Raw genomic sequence first — 16,749 nt, forward strand, 5'->3', positions numbered from 1 at the left:
GTGACTTCAATGAAAGAGATTACCATTGAATATATTTATATGAATAAGAGAAAAAAAGATGTGGTACGAAATGAAGTATTTAGTTGCTGCAAGCATGGAAATAAATAGAAAGAAGTAAACAATTTAGGCAAACACGCCGGGGTATTACTAACTAGAAGTTATCGAATCAACGATTTTTTTTTATACGTTTTCATTATCGCAAAAAGCTCACAATGAAATTGCTGATCCAACATACGCAAAGCTTTCGGTGTGTTTTGCGTCTTATTTTTCGTTTGAATTCCGTGATCTCGTTTTCTTCTCTCTCTTATTGCTGTCGGCTTATGTGCATCTTTTTTGACCTACAATTCATCCCCTATAGCGGTCAGCCGCCGCTATGACTCGCATTTTTTCTCGTGAAGCTCCGAAGTGCGGTTAATCTGCGTACCGAAGCGTATCGAGGGTATAATGCAACGTTATTACCCTCGTTTAACCTTCAGACGTATAACTGGGGTACGAAAGGCTTTAAATGCTCCACTGTGTCAATGAAAGAAAACTTACAGGTCAGTTCTATTTAAACTTTCGCAAACCCTCGGAAATTTAATAGCCGGAGTCCATTTCCAAATATTTTCTCAGGCGCAGCTCAATTACGTTAAAAACATGTCGTAATTAACGCTAGAAACGTCGAGGGGTAAAAGTCATTAGATTCACAGAAATGCATTTAACTTGTCTTTTGCAAGAGAGTTTCATTTTTTGTTCGATATAAATCTCCATCCCGCTTTGGATCGCATAGAAAAAATAATCTGTTATTTCATTAATTCGTGATAAACCATTTTATTAGTTCAAACTAGAGCGTTTACACTATTAGATCAATATTTGGATGCCCATTGAATTGGAATCCGGGTATGCGAACACATTCGACGTACTGTAGGAATTTGATTCGGAAAACCGAAAGATTGCAAAGCAGACGAGTAAATATGTAAGTACCGAAGTTGTTGCAAGGGATGAAACTATTACGAGAAAACTTTCGATGTTCACTGTGAGAGGAGTCGATAATTCTGACGACTAAGCTAATGCTGAAATTTCAGCTAATAAGCAGATTTTAACTAAGATTGGCGTACAACATCTGTTGACAGGAATACGGACTATACATGTATACATGGTTGGGTCTGCCGACAAGTGGATTTGGGTGTCGCGATCGGTAGTTACGTCACTGCGGCATACGTAGCACGGTTTAGGGCGTTGAAACAGGGAGAGCGGAGCGAAGGGGGGGAAAGAGAGAGAGAGGGAAAAGGACCGAACGTCGATCGATGCATTGAGGCGCCAGGCTCTGAGCTCAGCCCCGTTTCGTTCCATCACCCTTACCCCAGTACATGCCCTGCAGCGAACTAGCCCTCCGGGCTTTTCTCTTTTACCGTGCAGTTGCGCATTAACCTCTCGACGGTGTGGAGCTGTGTGCTGTTCGTTCGGTCACTGGACTTTCAGTCCCGCTGCATCGGTCCCCGTTGCATCCGTTGCACCAATTCGGTTTCCATCCGCCTATCGAATCGTCGCAGCCTACATATTCTCCAAGAGAGTCAGCATAACAACCACCGACAATATGTTCATCCAGGATCCTCCGCGGCTTCATCGGAAGTGGTGTTGATTACCGGTATCCATTCGTTAATCGTAATCATGTCGACTGTGTCGGTCGCCAGCAGCAGACGTCATCTCGACGAGCCACTTTCAAGAAGCATCCCTTGAGAGTAAAGTCGCTGGTATTCTGTGAATGTCATCGATTCCGTCTACGTCCTCGGGCTTGCTATTGTGATGTTCGATTCAATGACAGACGATTATGGTAAATCTTTCGCTATCTCTTCTTCGGCGTCCGTTCGTGTTTGCCGTTCGGCTTTAAAGATTCATGCGCTTTTGACATACATTCGAGTGTCCGGGGAACAAATAGATGTACTACGGACAGGCAGCAGTTTTATTTACGCGGGTATACATAATGTGTTACGTCCTTACGAAGGTAGACGTTTATCGGCAGTATAGTTCATTCGTTAGAAATCAAATACTTGCTGTTTTTCTTATTAATTGTTTCCATTAGATCGTATTTATTGGCAGCGTCTTTTCTAAAACGACACAAATTAAGATCGTTACTTGATTCTGCATGGATAAGAACGTTCCGATTTAGATTCGATCTAATCTCGACGAGAGCTACGTTGCGCAAACAACTCGCAAACGAGTGTGTGTTTGTATGCGTGTGTGTGTGTGTGTGGGGGTGGGTGGTCTTCAATTATATTTCTGTTTACTTTTCAGCTTTTCAAAATTTTTGTTTGCAAACACTGAGGACGGGCACCGTGTAAATCGTTGACTAAATGAAAAAAAAGGTTATATCGAGTAGCTCGAAAATTGAAGCAGCTTTGGGAAACGAGTGTTTACACGCGCGCCCACTTCATTACTTCTCTCTTTCATTGTCACATCGAAATATTTGTCGATGTATATTTTCTTATCCACTTGTACATCTTCTTGAATAATAATATTTTTGAAGGACGATTGAACTAATTGATGTTTTTTTTTGTTGTTTTGTAGGAGGTAGCTGATGCTGGAGGTGGTTACAAGCGAATTCGGATAACAGCCCTGTTTCTGTCGGTGCTTTTGTTCGGTTGCTTCGACTATGCAGCCGGAGGTGATTGCGGTCTGGCTGAGTTGACTTGCAAAGATCGACATTGCGTACCGATCGACGCTTACTGTAACGGGCGAGACGATTGCGGAGACAACAGCGATGAGCCACCAATGTGTTCACCATGCAATCGTACCTACCACGGCCGTGAAGGACGTACATACAAGCTAGATCTTCCAAGACCCGCCGAGGAACGTCTGCCGTTCCTTTGTCATTTGACGTTTACCGCTGCTGGCCAGGGGTACGGAGAATTGGTGCAGTTGTTGTGGGATGCGTTTAGCGTGGGTAGAGTAGATCCAAACACTGATAGCTTTATAGCAAGTTGCCCGGAGGGTTCGTTGCAATTAGCCGAGCTGGGCAGACATTTCACGGGTGGCTCTTGGTGCGGAGCAGGCGAGGGAAAAGCGTCTTATTACAGCGAGACCAGCACCGTAACAGCGTCCATACGGTTGTTTCATGCTCCTCCCGGCGTGCCGTTCGAGTTCCAGTTGCGGTATAGATTCGTAGCACGCAATGAAGCTGTCGCTAGATTAGGAAAACCAGATCTTCCAATTGAAAGAGGCTCCCCGGTGCCGGGCACGTACTGCTCTAGAAATTTTTACGAATGCCATTTGAAGCAGTGCCGACTGCAGAGCCCGAACTATCCCGGCGAGTATCCGAGAAATGCGAGCTGCTTGATCACCATAAGGCAGAAGGAGGTACCCACCTGCAAGCATGCCATGATTTCCGTGAAATCCACGGCGCCCGGTCCAGTCGGAATCACTACAGCCAATAGTTCTCTAAGCGTATGGCAGGATTGTCCACCGGACAAGGACCGCCTCATCTTCCACGACGGTGTTCGCCTAGAAGATCCGATTTTGTTGATCTACTGCGGAGGGCCTTTGCCTAGAATAACTGCCAGGGGCCCAACGATGCAGGTGGAGTTCCGGAGCTCCCCCATAGCCATTCCTCTGGGCGCGTCCGCTCTGCGGCTCGAGCTCGAGATTCAGGTAGTGTACGTTGACTCCGACGGGCTCGATTATGCCAGAGACCCTCAAGGCTGCCACTTTTTTGTAAACGAGACTAGCAAAAGAAGCGGCATACTGCGGGCGCCGCTTCACGCACTGCCACCAAACTCCAGTTGTACATGGAATATAAAAGGGGCCGCCGGAGACAGAGTGTGGATCTATTTTTCTTCTTACTCTCAGAGGGATTTGACGGGCACCGTAGAGAATAACGCCAGTTCTCAATCGGACGTGCCCTGCGCGGTGAAATTGATCTTCTGGGACGGGATACCGAACACCGCTTTACCAATGGCCACGCTTTGCGACGACACGCCTAAGCTGTGCGCGCACGCGGCTTTGAGAAACATCACCAGGAGTACACGGCCGTGCACCAAGGAAGAGAGCTACATGACGGTGGCACCGACTCTGACGCTGCGCATGGAGACGCTGTTAGGCACCGCTCTTCACACCGTTAATTTTAATGTAAGTTGCCTTGCGCATCATATCGAGGCATATCTAATGAGAGATTCTACTCCGCAGGCACAGTATGAATTTATATCGACTCTTCAAGTCGGCGAGCCTTGGGGGGACGGAGTCTGTAGCCGAATTTGGCGGAAAGTCCGAAGCGGGGAGGTAATATCGCCGCGGGACGTCCGGTTATTCGGCAGGGGCGGGTCCTTGAAGTTGGACTGCAGGTATCGGATAGAAGCAGGCACGGACGAGAGGGTGCGGCTGACCTTGCACAACGTCAGCCTCGGCGAGGCAACAGTCTGCACGAGCGAGCCGGACCCTCACACCGGTCGACCACGTTGTGTTCAGGAGATGGGCTCCAGAGAAGCTCGGCTGGTCTTATACGAGGCACCCTGGCGGGACGTTCGACTGCCCAGAGCTTGTCTCTGTGACAACACGTCACACCTTCCCCTGACTCACATCTCCTCCAGCCGAGCTCTTGAGATCTCGTTTCTGATCGACCAGCAGGCGCCGCACGAGGACTTCGAAACGCTTTTCTTTTACGCGAGCTTCGAGCTGGTCCGAGTGCCTGAGTGTCCCAGAAAGCAAAGAGTACGCGGAGAAGGTGATTGCACCAATCCACATGTTTTCCTTATTCATCGACTTGTCCGCCTACTACTGAACCTCTATTTTTTTTTAGGAGGCGAGTTGAAGTTCTTGTCACCGCCGCTGTCGCGACCGGACATCTACTGCGAGGGACTCCCTTGGCTTGTGGAGGCTCGCGACAACAGGTCTCTGTTCGTCCTGACCTGGGGATGGTTCCTGCCTCTAGAACCACCCCCGGCGTCGGAGCAGAATGAGCAAACCAAGTGTCCAACGACCAATCGAGTTCTCCTCTACTCCGGATGGCCGCCCAAGCTGCTAAAGGTGGTGTGTCCTGCAGAACCAGGCGCCAGAGAGTTCACGGTTCACGTGTTCTCTGAAGAGTGGCTCGGGAGCACGGAAGAAGAGGGCAAGTGGCTTGGCCCGCCAAGACCACCTGCGCTTCTTCTGGACTTTGTCGCCAGGGAGTCCGGCCAGGCTGCGGCTTCGTGGCTGGAAATATCGAAGAGCAGAGCGGCCTTGCGTAGACAGCTGCGTCTACCCGAAAGGGGGATAGAGAACGAGACTTTGTCGCCTGGAGACTGTCCTCACAGGTGTCCCGAGCTGAGCGCTTGCATTGCTGCGAGTCTCTGGTGCGATGGACGAGCGCATTGCCCATCCGGACACGACGAAGCAAATTGCGGTAACGGTGCGAAGCTCCTCGGGCTGCTCCCATCGGAAATGTGGCTGGTGTTGGCTGGTGTCGCAGGAATCATCGCTGCCTTCGCGTGCTTCTTTGCTGTGCTGATCAGCAGGTGAGCCGTCATTTGCTTGATTCGTTGAAAGACGGCTTGTACAGGCTCGGCATCGCCTGTTGATCGATTTTCCTGTATACAGCAGTGCATAGCTGGCTGCATAATAGTTGGCTCAGAGACACCTGTTGTCGATATACAAAAGTGTACACCGAGTTGCCATTAACCGGCGAAGAGCGAAAAAACTTTCGCTCTTCCCGCCGTCTGGTTGATGAAGACTTTGAAGATCGTTCTTTGTTTTCCAGGTCGAAAGCACGCAACAAGGGTCTTCATTACAAGGGTACAAAGAAAAGCAATAGACCGAGACGCGCGCCTACAGAAGAGACGCTGCTCGGAGCAGCCTCCTGACAACAGCAACCCGGTTTCGTGGAATATATCCACGTCGACCGGGAAACAACCGTTTAGCAATATTTCTCTATGCTTCACCGTCCACTAACTTACCACTGTTCTACGTTTTTCGAACATGTTTCATCCTTTCGAGTATTATTGTTTTTCTAGTCGAATGGTAAGTGGAGTCTTTCAGTTATCCCTGGCTATTGACTGTACGTTTTTGTTTTCTATTAAAGGTTCATGTTAATTAGAAGCGCAATAGCGAGGGACACATGATTTAACGATTTAAGGATAGGTTGTGTTTTCACAATGTTTACTACAGCTGAAGTGGTTGACCTTAGTTGTTAATTGTTGTTACGTTGTTGTGCGTAATCCGTACAATTCAGTTCCATAGAGGTCGGAGGACTTGATTTTCATCGACGTAGCGGATGCAAAGATAAGTGCAAATAATCTTAAAGTACGTACACAGGAATACATGGATAATTTAATAAAATATCACACATTGCTCAAAGAACGTTGTAACTGCCAAAAAAATACTTTAAGTTCGATTAGCAGTTGTACAATTTTTAGCAACAACGGAAACGAACAATAGAAGAAAGAGAGAGAGAGATAGCAGTGAATGTAAAATGTCGTTTAGGAGTGTTCTCGATTTTTGATTTTTAAATATAAGTTACATAGAATCGTGGAACACGGTTTTATATAACAATACCAAAGATTTCTTTGAATGTATATTTAATGTTAACATCTTTCTCGTACTGTTTAGAAATATTTTCGACTTTCTTCATCGCTGAACCATACTTTCGATGAACTTACGTATTCCATTGTTTGACTTGGAGGAGCTTGCCGAACTCGAGCAAGAAAGGAGGATTACGATTAGTATATCGACAACGATGTCGCATCACGTTTGATCTGTTGAACGGTAGAATGTTGCAGGGCCGACGTTAATAACTTGGCAGGTCGGAGTTAGCCTGCCGGACTATTTTTGTCGAGCTATACGTAAATATATACCATTAAGGGAACAATTGTAGGTGAAGTTCCAGCGCACAAGAAACTCTCATAAATCTGAAGGAAAGAACAAAAAAAAAAGAATTAGATGACATTTGTATGGTACAATATTATATAACAGTGTTTCCTCGGCTCTTATTTCTACCGTATGAAAAAAAGTGTTCAATTAACATTCAGAACTGATCGCATCACTTTCATATAGAATATATTTTCATCGCGTGTGTTCGCTTTGATTTTTGTAAACGAATTTCTTTGGTTCGCAATGATATATTATATATCTATATAAAAACGTGAAAAAAACGACAAAAAAAAGGCAGCAGTAGCAAAGTATATTCTTACTAACCAAAGGAAATTGAAACTCAGACGATCTATTTAAAAGAATAGAAAAAAGATAGCGACGTATAGAGAGAAGAGCACTTCCGCGGATATTCTAAAAAAGGTTATTCAGAAAAATCGCTGTTATACAATATTTAGTACTATAGGTTTATAGTTGCACACGAACGATTAGAGTCTACTTAGCTGCGACAGAACGAGAAATGGGATAAAATAGCGACGTAACTTACAAATATAAAACACACTCGATAACGTTAGAGAGTTGTTATTCGATTATAATTACTGTTACACGAACGACTAAACACGTATTACTTAAGCGGAGATGGATGCATTCGCCTACTAGGTAGATCGAGACTAGGATATGAATTCGCGCGTGAAACAGAGCGAGAAACGATTCATTGACATTGAATATTTTAAACGGAGACCTTCGAGAATTCACGAGCTACAATCCGAACGAATAAATCAAACATAGTTTTTAATTGGATGAAATCGTATTGCTGTACGCGAGCCACACACCACACACAGTATAAGGAAGTTACGCGTTAAGTACCACTGTAAGGACTGAAAGTAAATTACAAGAAGCAGTGATTAAGCGAAAGGAAGACAACAATATGTATTATAATTAAGTGCTACTTGAAGAAAAAGTTTACAATTACGATATATCATATAAAATTAGTTTTTAGAAAGTATACAAGAAATTAGGACATTCTTCTACGACGCATCGCGTGATGCGCCCGGCTCCTCGCAGAGAATCGAATGTTTAAGCAACTAGGCGATTAACACTAGATTGTTATTGTCTTATGCGTTTACGGGACTGTTCGTCCCTCCCCCTCAAAGCTCCTTGGAAATAGTTTAAGAAGATTCTTGGCTTCCTTGAAACATAGTAGAATCTCTAATACGGGGAACAAACATTTTCGTTCGACTGCAACTTTTGTAACTTAGTTATTACAGAGATATATTATACATTCGCATAAAAGGACTCGGAGCAGAGTCCAATACAATCGCAACTCGCCGGGAGTCTCGCAACGCGGGCGCGGAATTTCATTTCGTACGCAGAGCATACGTTCGTGTAAATAACGCTTAGGGTACGAAAACTAAAAATGTACGTAACACGGTCCGCGCTTAAAAGTACACTACGAATTCCGATATCTAAATACAAGCGACGATTTACGTTCTCCGCGTCGTCCGGTTCAATGAAAACGAAAGAATCCGCGCGCACCGGAAACGGTTCTTTCGAGCGACCGGGGATCAGATTGAAAACTTTTACATTTGTCGTATCCTCGACCCTTGATCGAACTATGCGAAGCTGTTCGCGATCGCGTTACAATATTTTGTAAGATGTTACACGCGTATTTTATGATTTCGTTGGTCATCGATTGCGTGTAAATAACGCCTAGGTGCTCGCGTTTCAAAGAGGCTGTGTTGTTATTTTTTAATCGTTTTACTGGGATATCGGTTATACGTTATTTGGATATCCGAATGCTGTCGATTCACGCAGACCGTGTGGCTCAACCACTTTAACAGGTATATTAGAAGAGTTTTGATAGAGAATTCCACGGGGATCGTGTCTCCCCCCGGACATATTCTAATCCGACAAGTACGATCTGTTTCGTTTTTTTCCGAGTCTCGTGGGAAGATACATTTTACGAAGAGCAACGTATACTTAACTAGAATCTACTTTAGTAACGAATTTACCGAACGTAACGAAATGGGAATTGGGGAGAAGGCGCGAGAGAGAGAGGATTTAAATATTACTACACTCACACACTTATACATAGGACGTACGCGTATCTCAACATTTATTACACGGAACGCGAAGGAGGACGGAGGACCTCGGAGGACGTGTCATAGAAAACTTAATGCCTTTTACGCTGTAAGTGTGATCCATGATCCCTTAATAATCTTGTTTCAAGATCAAGAGGATTATCGATCATTGCTCGGTTGTAGTGATAGACATGCCAAAGAGACAGACATAGAAAGAATAATAATTTTAGGATTACTACTTTCTCTTCGAAAGTGGCTTCTTTACTTCCAACGAATCTCGACCGGATTCATTGTTTTCTTTTTTTTTTTTTTTCGTTTTCATTACGATCAATCATGTTTCCGTTGTCCTTATCGTCGACTTACGTTGACTTATGCGTGTGCGTGCGCGTGACACGATACTTTTGTCTCCGATTAGGATCGTCCGTGTCACGAACAATCGTTTTGCGGCGGAACGAATCGACGAAACAACTATATTTCCGACGTTCTCTGTCCCGTGATTAGAATTGTTTGCCAGTCGAAGATCGGTCGTTGTCTATCATTAGTTCGCTTCAGGTTACAAACAGAAAAAGCACGAATAAAACATTGTTGGCAAAATCGAAAATTCTAAATACGATTACAATACCGTTATTTTTGAACACTGGAGGAAAACGATTCGTCGCTTTCCATTGAAAGTTACACTTGTATAGGTACTTTCATATTTAAATAAACATAACAAATCTGAAAGTCTGCCCCCCCCCCACCCCCGTCTCTCTGTAGAATTGTCTTTACTTTAGTATGCTTGTCGTCTAGAAGACTTGAATAATTTCGATAAGCTTATTTTTCTATTCGTTTTATTTCCTATGAATTGTTTTTGTAAATGTCCGTCGAACGTTCACAGTCGTTCTTGTACTTTTGTCGTTCTGACCCAGAATGACAAAGATTGCAACTATTATTTTATGTTTCTAACAGTCAGTTTCGATTATAAAGTATCAGTTGCTAGACTAGGTAAGATGATCAACTTTGATCTCAAAGAAGCAAGTTTCTAACCGCATACAACATGCAATTCAATAAAAAGTAAAATCGAATTATTCCAGCATAGAATCGTCCTACAGCATCGTTTGGGCAATAATTTCGGTGCTATCGCTGTTGATGGATGACCGTCTATTCAGATCCACGCTTCTCTCGTGACTGTTCCTCGAGCAAGCCATTTCCGCTTGCTGCCGCAGCATCCTCGCCTTCGTCAGCCCTGTGTTGTCAACCATCTGCGAGAACACTCCGTTAGGGTTGTCCCTGAGGAGCTCGTGGGGACAGCCGAATTCCTGTTTCGGCAAACCGATTATTGTCTCGCGATTATTGTCTCGACAGAATAGTACTTTTAAATTGAACCGTACCACGATGTGTCCAGCGTCCATCACTATGATCCTGTCGCAGTCGATAATGGTGTTGAGGCGATGAGCGACGGTGATCACCGTGCGGTCGGCGAAGCTGGTGCGAATTGTTTCCTGGATCAAGGCGTCGGTTCTAAAACAAAAAACATTCGCCGTGAACAGGTGATCGATCATGGTCGAGCAACGAACAGGGAAAGCAGCGTTACTGGTTGTCGATGTTCGCGGTGGCCTCGTCCAACACGAGAATGCGATTGTTCCTCAAGATCGCTCTGGCCAGGCAGATCAACTGCCTCTCGCCGATGCTCAAGTTGTTCCCGCCGCTATGTAACTGCTGATCCAGGCCCAGATTGTTCAGCTCCACTTGCTGCAGGCTGTCCCACAGCTTCGCATCGTCATACATGTTGAACGGGTCCAGGTTGTTGCGCACGGTGTCAGAGAAGAGGAACGGTTGCTGCGGTATGATGGAGATCTTCGAGCGGAACTCGTGCAGCCCCAACGTGCTCAAATCTATCCCGTCGATCTCGACCTTGCCCTGCAGACCTTCGGAGAACAAGCGGAACAGAATCGATATCAAGGACGATTTTCCTGCACCCGTCCTGCCCACCACGCCGACCTTCCATCCCGGCTCCAGCGTCACGTTCAGGTCCTAGAACGATCACGAGTAGGTTCGCAAGTCGAGATCAAGAGGAAGAGAGGAAGGAAAATCGGTAATCACCCGCAGAACCATCGGCTCGTCCGGACTGTATCGGAGGCTGACGTTCGTCAGTTTCAATTTGCCTCGCTCGGGCCAGTTTGGCGGCGGAGGATGGTCGCTTCGCCACTCCCCTTCCGACGGCAACTCGATGTAATCCATGATTCTTCCTACCGACGCCATGTACGCTACCAAATGGTAAACTTCTTTCAAGCCGTGCGGCAAGACGGTAACAATGACGTATGTCTGTGCTAGAGCCAGGCCGACGTTGCCACTGAGGGTGTCACCTAATGAAACGTATTCGTTAGCGACGTAAACAGCAAGAAAAACAGGGGGACTGGTCGGTTCTCACACTTTAACCAGGGCCCCCCCCCCAACTTCTCCTAATTTCCTAACGCTTCTTACAGATCTGGATTAGCTCTTGGTCCCATGCTCACCCGAATCCGCCAGTATGAACGAAAAAGAGAGGCACGCGTAGAAGATCCAGATCAGAATGTTCGAGTAAAAACCGGTCATCTGAGACGCGATGAACAGCAGATGGTTCGCGCCGGTGTTTACGTCCTGCAGGTCGTCGAACTGCTTTTCCAGTAGAGTTATCATCGCGGGCCCGGTGGCCCGAATCGTGGTCAGCCCCTCCATCGTTGCGTTCACATGCGAGAACACGGGGCTCTTCGCTGAAATTGATCGCGATCGGGTCAGATCATGCGCAGGGTTCAGCACAATGTTAGTACGCACCCGTGCTTTCCATTTGCTTCAGTTTGATCACGTTCTTCGAGTAGATCACCCTTAGAAAATGAAAGACAACACCTAGAATTAGCACAGGACCGATCATCCATTTGTTGCAAGTCATCACGACGATCAAGCAGCCAATTATTAGCAATATGACCTGAACGCTCTCCAATATCGTCATCGGCAGCAATTCGTCTATGGTGCCCATATCCTTGGAGAATCTGTTGAAAATTCTGCCTGCAAGCATATACAGGGTGTATCAGGTTTCAATGTTCAAAAATTTCACAGTATATTCTGTGACGCTGAGTAAGAGAAAAATGTATTACGTAAACATAGGTCATTCGGAACTTTGTTGAAATAGTTTTAACAAATCTACCGTTACCGCGAACATTGGCTCGAATAGATCAGTGATATTTGCGTTGAATTTGTTTAGGATTTTTAAAGTAATTCTCGCCAGTGATAGCTGTCGATAGCGGAAGCGATAATTGCAAGTAATAAATACATTGATCTATTCGAGCCAATGCTCGTAGTAACAGCAAATCGGATGCTATTCCGCTTGTATCGGGTATTTTTACTGTAACTGTTTCATAAACCTCTGAACGACTTATGTTCAATGCCATAGAATGTGCTGACAAAGTTTGGACATCAAAGTCTGTCAGATCCTGTACAAACAGTCTGAATTACTCGATCGGTAAAACAGGCAAATCCGTTTACCAGACTGATTGCGGTGGAAGAACGACAGCCTGGTCCTTAACACGCTCGAGAACATCGCGTTATGAATGTTCAGGGTGGCTCTGCAACAGACCCATATGATGGAAACGTTCCGTAGGATTATAACGAGCGAAGAAAGCAGAGTCCAGAACGTGTAAACGTAGATGGCGTCCATGGTCGACAAGTAACCGTGGCTGTCCAACGTGAATATCTTCGCCAGGAACGTGTTGTTGTAGACGAACCGATTGTCCGGGATCGCGGAGCTGTTTCCCTCGATGGTGCGTCTGGCGACCTCCAAGTTCGTCCAGTTCGAGAGCCATAGATCGTTCAAGCTGAGAGTCACTTGAGACAGGAGTACAACGATTAACAATAAAGTCAGGACAGGATAAGACCCGCCGTGCCTGAAGTATCCTAGGAACAGGCTGCTGGTACTGCGAGCCTTAGCAGGCATCTCGTCGTCCTCGTCCGGACCGAGCTGTTCCCCGTCGTAATCGCAAGACATCTGAAACCCGATTGAACATCGTACATTCGCCTTGGCTTAATAATTCCCTGGCGTTAACGTGAACAGAATTCTTTTCCAGATACCATGCTGCTGGCGATGGACCCCACCGAAGATCTGCCAATGGTCCTCCTGCTGGCTCTCCTATCCATGGGTAGGGACGGTAAAACAGTGTCATCGCCTGCTTGTTGTCTGGTGGCTTCTGCCGACTTCGCGATACCCTCGAAGATCTCGACGAACTCCTCCGAGGTCTTGTACAGCTCTTCGTACGACCCTTTCATCCGTACGGTGCCCTTCAACGAAACAGTCGACTTTCCTGAACGCGTCCCGCGCGTACAACCGTTAATACGACGTAAGTACATCCATATTTCCGAGACTCACTCGATCCACCACCGCGATGCAATCGGCTTGCTTGACTAACTGCACCTGGTGGGTCACCAGGACTCTGGTCTTCCCGTGTAGGTACTGCTTGATGCACTTGTAGAAGAGGTGCCTGGCCACCTTCGTGTCGACGGCGCTCAACGGATCGTCCAGCAAGTAGATGTCGGCCTGCCTGTAGACGGCCCTCGCCAGGTTCACTCGGGCTCTTTGACCGCCGGACAACGACGACCCGTTCTCGCCGACGTTGCTCATGTCGCCGCGAGGAAGCTGCTGGAAGTCGTGGACAAGGGCGCATGCTTTGATCACCTGCAACGCACACCGAGTTCACTCACGCAGACTGTACCGAAGTAGGGAAACGTCGAGCCCGGGTGTGAACTCACCGCGGCGTATCTCTCGCTGTCGTACGGCTGTCCGAAGAGGATGTTATTTCTGACGGTTCCGGAGAACAGCCACGGATCCTGGCTGGCGTACGAGATCGTCAAGTTCGGTTTGTCGATGATATAACCCGACGTGTTGTCGCAGAGTTCTTTCGGCTCGCCGCAATATACTTTCACGGTTCCGGATCCCAGGGGCATATCCTTCAGTAGTAGATAAAGGATGGAGGACTTGCCGGAACCGACGCTGCCGACCAGCGCCAGCAATTCCCTGGATCGAATTTGTAACGAGAGGTTGACCAATGTCGGTGGTAACTTGCCGGGTGCCCAGTTTGCGTACACGTGGTCCAGCGTCACGGAAACCGGCGCGTTTTCCTCGACGCGAGTCACGGTTGTATTTCGAAGACCGTTCTCCGCTTCGATGGTCTCCTCGGCCTTCGTCTTCTTCTTCCTTTCCCGGTCGTTCGATTTACCGTTCTGCTGGGCCGAATTCAACAGCGTCTCGACCGGTTGTTCGTCCAGTAATAAAAATTGCTGGAACAGGCTTTCTTTCTAGCGAGACAGCAAAATAGCAAGGTACGGTGCATTCTCCCTAATCGACGCTCAACTTGGACAATTTCGGAAGAGGATTATAGGTTTTAACAATCGGTAACCGTGAAAGCAAGCCGCAAGGCTCGAACAATCGTATCTCCTTCTCCCAAATTGTCCATTTCTTTTTTTTGTACAAATCGAGCGTCGATTAAGGAGAATTTACTGTACACAGTGAGGCAGCCAGCTGCAAGCCGAGACGAACCTGCATCCTGTTGGTGCAAACATATATCTCTGCGCACTGTATCAAGGCCAACGGAAAGAAAAATGCACCTAACGTTTGGAAGTGCTCGAAGTAGCTCGCCAGCATGAACGTGATGTGCGGATAAAGCTTATACCCCATCAGCACGTAGCACAAAGTGGTGACGTAGAGAATGATCCTTGTGGTCAGCACCACGCTCATTAGGTAGATGCCGTATATGTTGACGCCCTGCCGTATTTTCTTCACCTCTTTCTTCCTGACCGTGGTTATGATATCCGAGAACGGTTTCTCCCAGGCATACATCTTGATCACCTTCCGGGAACAATCGGAATTCTCCGTGTAAAACCGTTCGTACCGCGACCGCCGGCGTTCCGCTTACCTGTATACCTGTTAAGAGCTCTTGCATCAATTGCACCCTTCTGTCCGTCAGATAGGCGATCAGCAGTCTCACCTTGTTGACCATCTTCACGGTGACGCTGTGCAACGGAAGCGACAAAGCGATCAGAGTCGCCAAACTGACCAACGTCAGGATACCGATCCTCATCCATAGCAGCGAGCTGATCACCACCGTCTGCGAACGATGGAAACAAACCGATGTTTTTTGCGTTACCCAAGTCAGGACGAACGCGAGCAAATTCGTGTACTCGCGTCCCGGTTAATTACCTGCACTGGTGTCACCCAAATGAAATGCATGAAGAAGCAGAACTTCTCGAAACGCTGGACATCGTTGCTGAGCAGGTTGACGACCTGGCCGCAAGTGGTTTGAGTCAACGTGCTCTTGTTCAACCGTAATATCTGCGGGAAAAGATGTCTCTCTTTCAGCGGGAACAGGCAAACGTCGGGAACAAAGGAGGTTCATCCGGTTGGCCGTGTGAACAACCATTCGCGAACGATCGATACCAATTTGTATGGTCGGCAAACATTTCGAAGGACCGAGCCTGCTTCTCGATTCACAAGGTTCTGATAGCAACATGTCAGCGGTTGGTCGACAACGATCATAAATAGCTCGATAACGCGTGCTCTTTTAGTATGTAATCTTTTACGCGCGAAGGACAACAACGATCGCGAGAATCTATCTTATTATTAGTAAGACGGTGCGTGTGTGCGCGTACATGGAAGATCGATCGGCGACCTTGTTGTTACGGAAACGAAGCAGCGTTTTCCCGGCTCGAAATGATGTTCCAAAAGGTTGCCGTTGCTCGAACGTTTCCGGACGAAAGAGAATTGACGATTTTGCGAGCACGATCATCGATTACCTTTTTGTAAATGAGAGAGGAGCACGCGACTCTCATTCTCAGGCCCAGTTGCATCGTCAACAGCTCTATGTGATGCATAAAGAGAAGCGAGATGAACAAGTGTACTATCATAATGCCCGAGTAGATCAGCGCCTCGGAACTGCTGATCGAGTTTTCTTCCTCGTCTTGGTTGAAGTACTTGATGACCTGGTATTGCAGGAGAGGCAGGGTCGTTGCCATGATCACGTAGTAGAAGCCCAATAGCAGCGCCATGAATGCTATTTCCGTGTGAAACGCCGACAGACAAGCCAATAACAACGAGGGACCGTTTCTGTTTTTCGCCTTCAACTCGTCCGGTCCTTTCGTGCCCGTCGTGCCGGATGATTTTGACTTCGCCAATTCGTGTTCCCACGATCTACCGTTTGCAAATTTCGTACTCGTTAGTCGAATTTCATCATTGAAAAAAAAAAAATTGGTCGATACTTACTTGCTTAGTCGTTCGCAGACGTTCGCGGCTTTGTCCTTCTCTAACGGAAAATAAAGATCCGATAGCTGCAGCTCTTTCTTGACGCCTTGGATCATCAATTTCCAGGGCCATCTGAGGTCAGAGGAATTAGATTTTTACGCGAAATTCTGGCCCTTCGCGAGAACTACAATGAAACGAACAATGAAATGCGCCGCTCAACGAGACGATCGGAACACTCACATTAGAAACAGTCTATTTAACAGACTGGCGGTCTCTTCCGGGCTCTGTTTCGTGTACACAACTTTCGACTCCATCGTTCTATTCGGGAATACGTAACCGTTCCTCGCGACGTTTATACCTTTTGCAAACAGCGTTCGAACGAATCGGAAAGTCGAGCAACGCTGACGGTCGGCCGTGGATTTTGTATTAAAATTTATTCGTACCGATAAAAATTACGCGGTAAACATCCAGATAGCGAAGATCGACTCAGCAAACACGTGAAACTTGGACGTCGAACGAATATCATTCTCGTTACGACTTCGAAATCATTTTCGTGTACGACTTCAGCGCAAGGGTATTTTCCTGTGTCGCTTGAAGCGGCCATCGAGA

The 16,749-nt window shown here is 46.8% G+C and overlaps 2 protein-coding genes across 3 annotated transcripts; one reads left to right on the top strand and one right to left on the bottom strand.

Moving 5' to 3' along the window:
• Positions 1-1,305: 1,305 nt before the first annotated feature.
• On the top strand, positions 1,306-9,620 carry LOC117229698 (uncharacterized). 2 transcript variants are annotated; one of them, XR_013032740.1, is made up of 6 exons: positions 1,306-1,813; positions 2,548-4,104; positions 4,162-4,696; positions 4,772-5,468; positions 5,711-5,970; positions 6,032-9,620. XR_013032740.1 is itself a non-coding variant. In XM_033486365.2 (5 exons), the coding sequence occupies exons 1-5, from the start codon at positions 1,811-1,813 to the stop codon at positions 5,811-5,813; spliced, it is 2,895 nt and encodes a 964-aa protein (XP_033342256.1). In that variant the 5' UTR covers positions 1,306-1,810; the 3' UTR covers positions 5,814-9,620. The 2 variants fall into 2 exon arrangements, 1 of the variants encoding a protein (XP_033342256.1); XM_033486365.2 differs by having other exon boundaries at positions 5,711-9,620.
• Positions 9,621-9,710: 90 nt separating this feature from the next.
• LOC117229694 (ATP-binding cassette sub-family C member 4) lies at positions 9,711-16,541 on the bottom strand. Its single transcript, XM_033486359.2, has 16 exons — positions 16,381-16,541; positions 16,162-16,272; positions 15,696-16,089; positions 15,103-15,234; positions 14,819-15,010; positions 14,443-14,751; positions 13,656-14,183; positions 13,276-13,581; positions 12,981-13,187; positions 12,399-12,897; positions 11,691-11,921; positions 11,393-11,629; positions 10,980-11,242; positions 10,471-10,910; positions 10,268-10,397; positions 9,711-10,195 (listed from the first exon to the last, which is right to left on the bottom strand). Exons 1-16 carry the CDS (start codon positions 16,452-16,454, stop codon positions 9,983-9,985), a joined length of 4,266 nt encoding a protein of 1,421 aa, XP_033342250.2. The 5' UTR covers positions 16,455-16,541; the 3' UTR covers positions 9,711-9,982.
• Between the last annotated feature and the right edge of the window lie 208 nt (positions 16,542-16,749).

The sequence above is a fragment of the Megalopta genalis genome, chromosome 2, assembly GCF_051020955.1.
Source record: "Megalopta genalis isolate 19385.01 chromosome 2, iyMegGena1_principal, whole genome shotgun sequence".
In the NCBI taxonomy this organism is placed as follows: Eukaryota; Metazoa; Arthropoda; class Insecta; order Hymenoptera; family Halictidae; genus Megalopta; species Megalopta genalis.

Bases quoted from the DNA above. Each gene is read 5' to 3' on its own strand.
- LOC117229698 (XM_033486365.2), top strand. The intron at 4,105-4,161 runs GTAAGTTGCCTT...TCTACTCCGCAG, and splicing joins TTCACACCGTTAATTTTAAT to GCACAGTATGAATTTATATC. The intron at 4,697-4,771 runs GTGATTGCACCA...ATTTTTTTTTAG, and splicing joins GCAAAGAGTACGCGGAGAAG to GAGGCGAGTTGAAGTTCTTG.
- LOC117229694 (XM_033486359.2), bottom strand. From the start codon at position 16,454: ATGGAGTCGAAAGTTGTGTACACGAAACAGAGCCCGGAAGAGACCGCC. The intron at 13,582-13,655 runs GTGAGTTCACAC...TGTGCGTTGCAG, and splicing joins ACAGCGAGAGATACGCCGCG to GTGATCAAAGCATGCGCCCT. The intron at 11,922-12,398 runs GTAAACGGATTT...ATATGCTTGCAG, and splicing joins CTTCCACCGCAATCAGTCTG to GCAGAATTTTCAACAGATTC.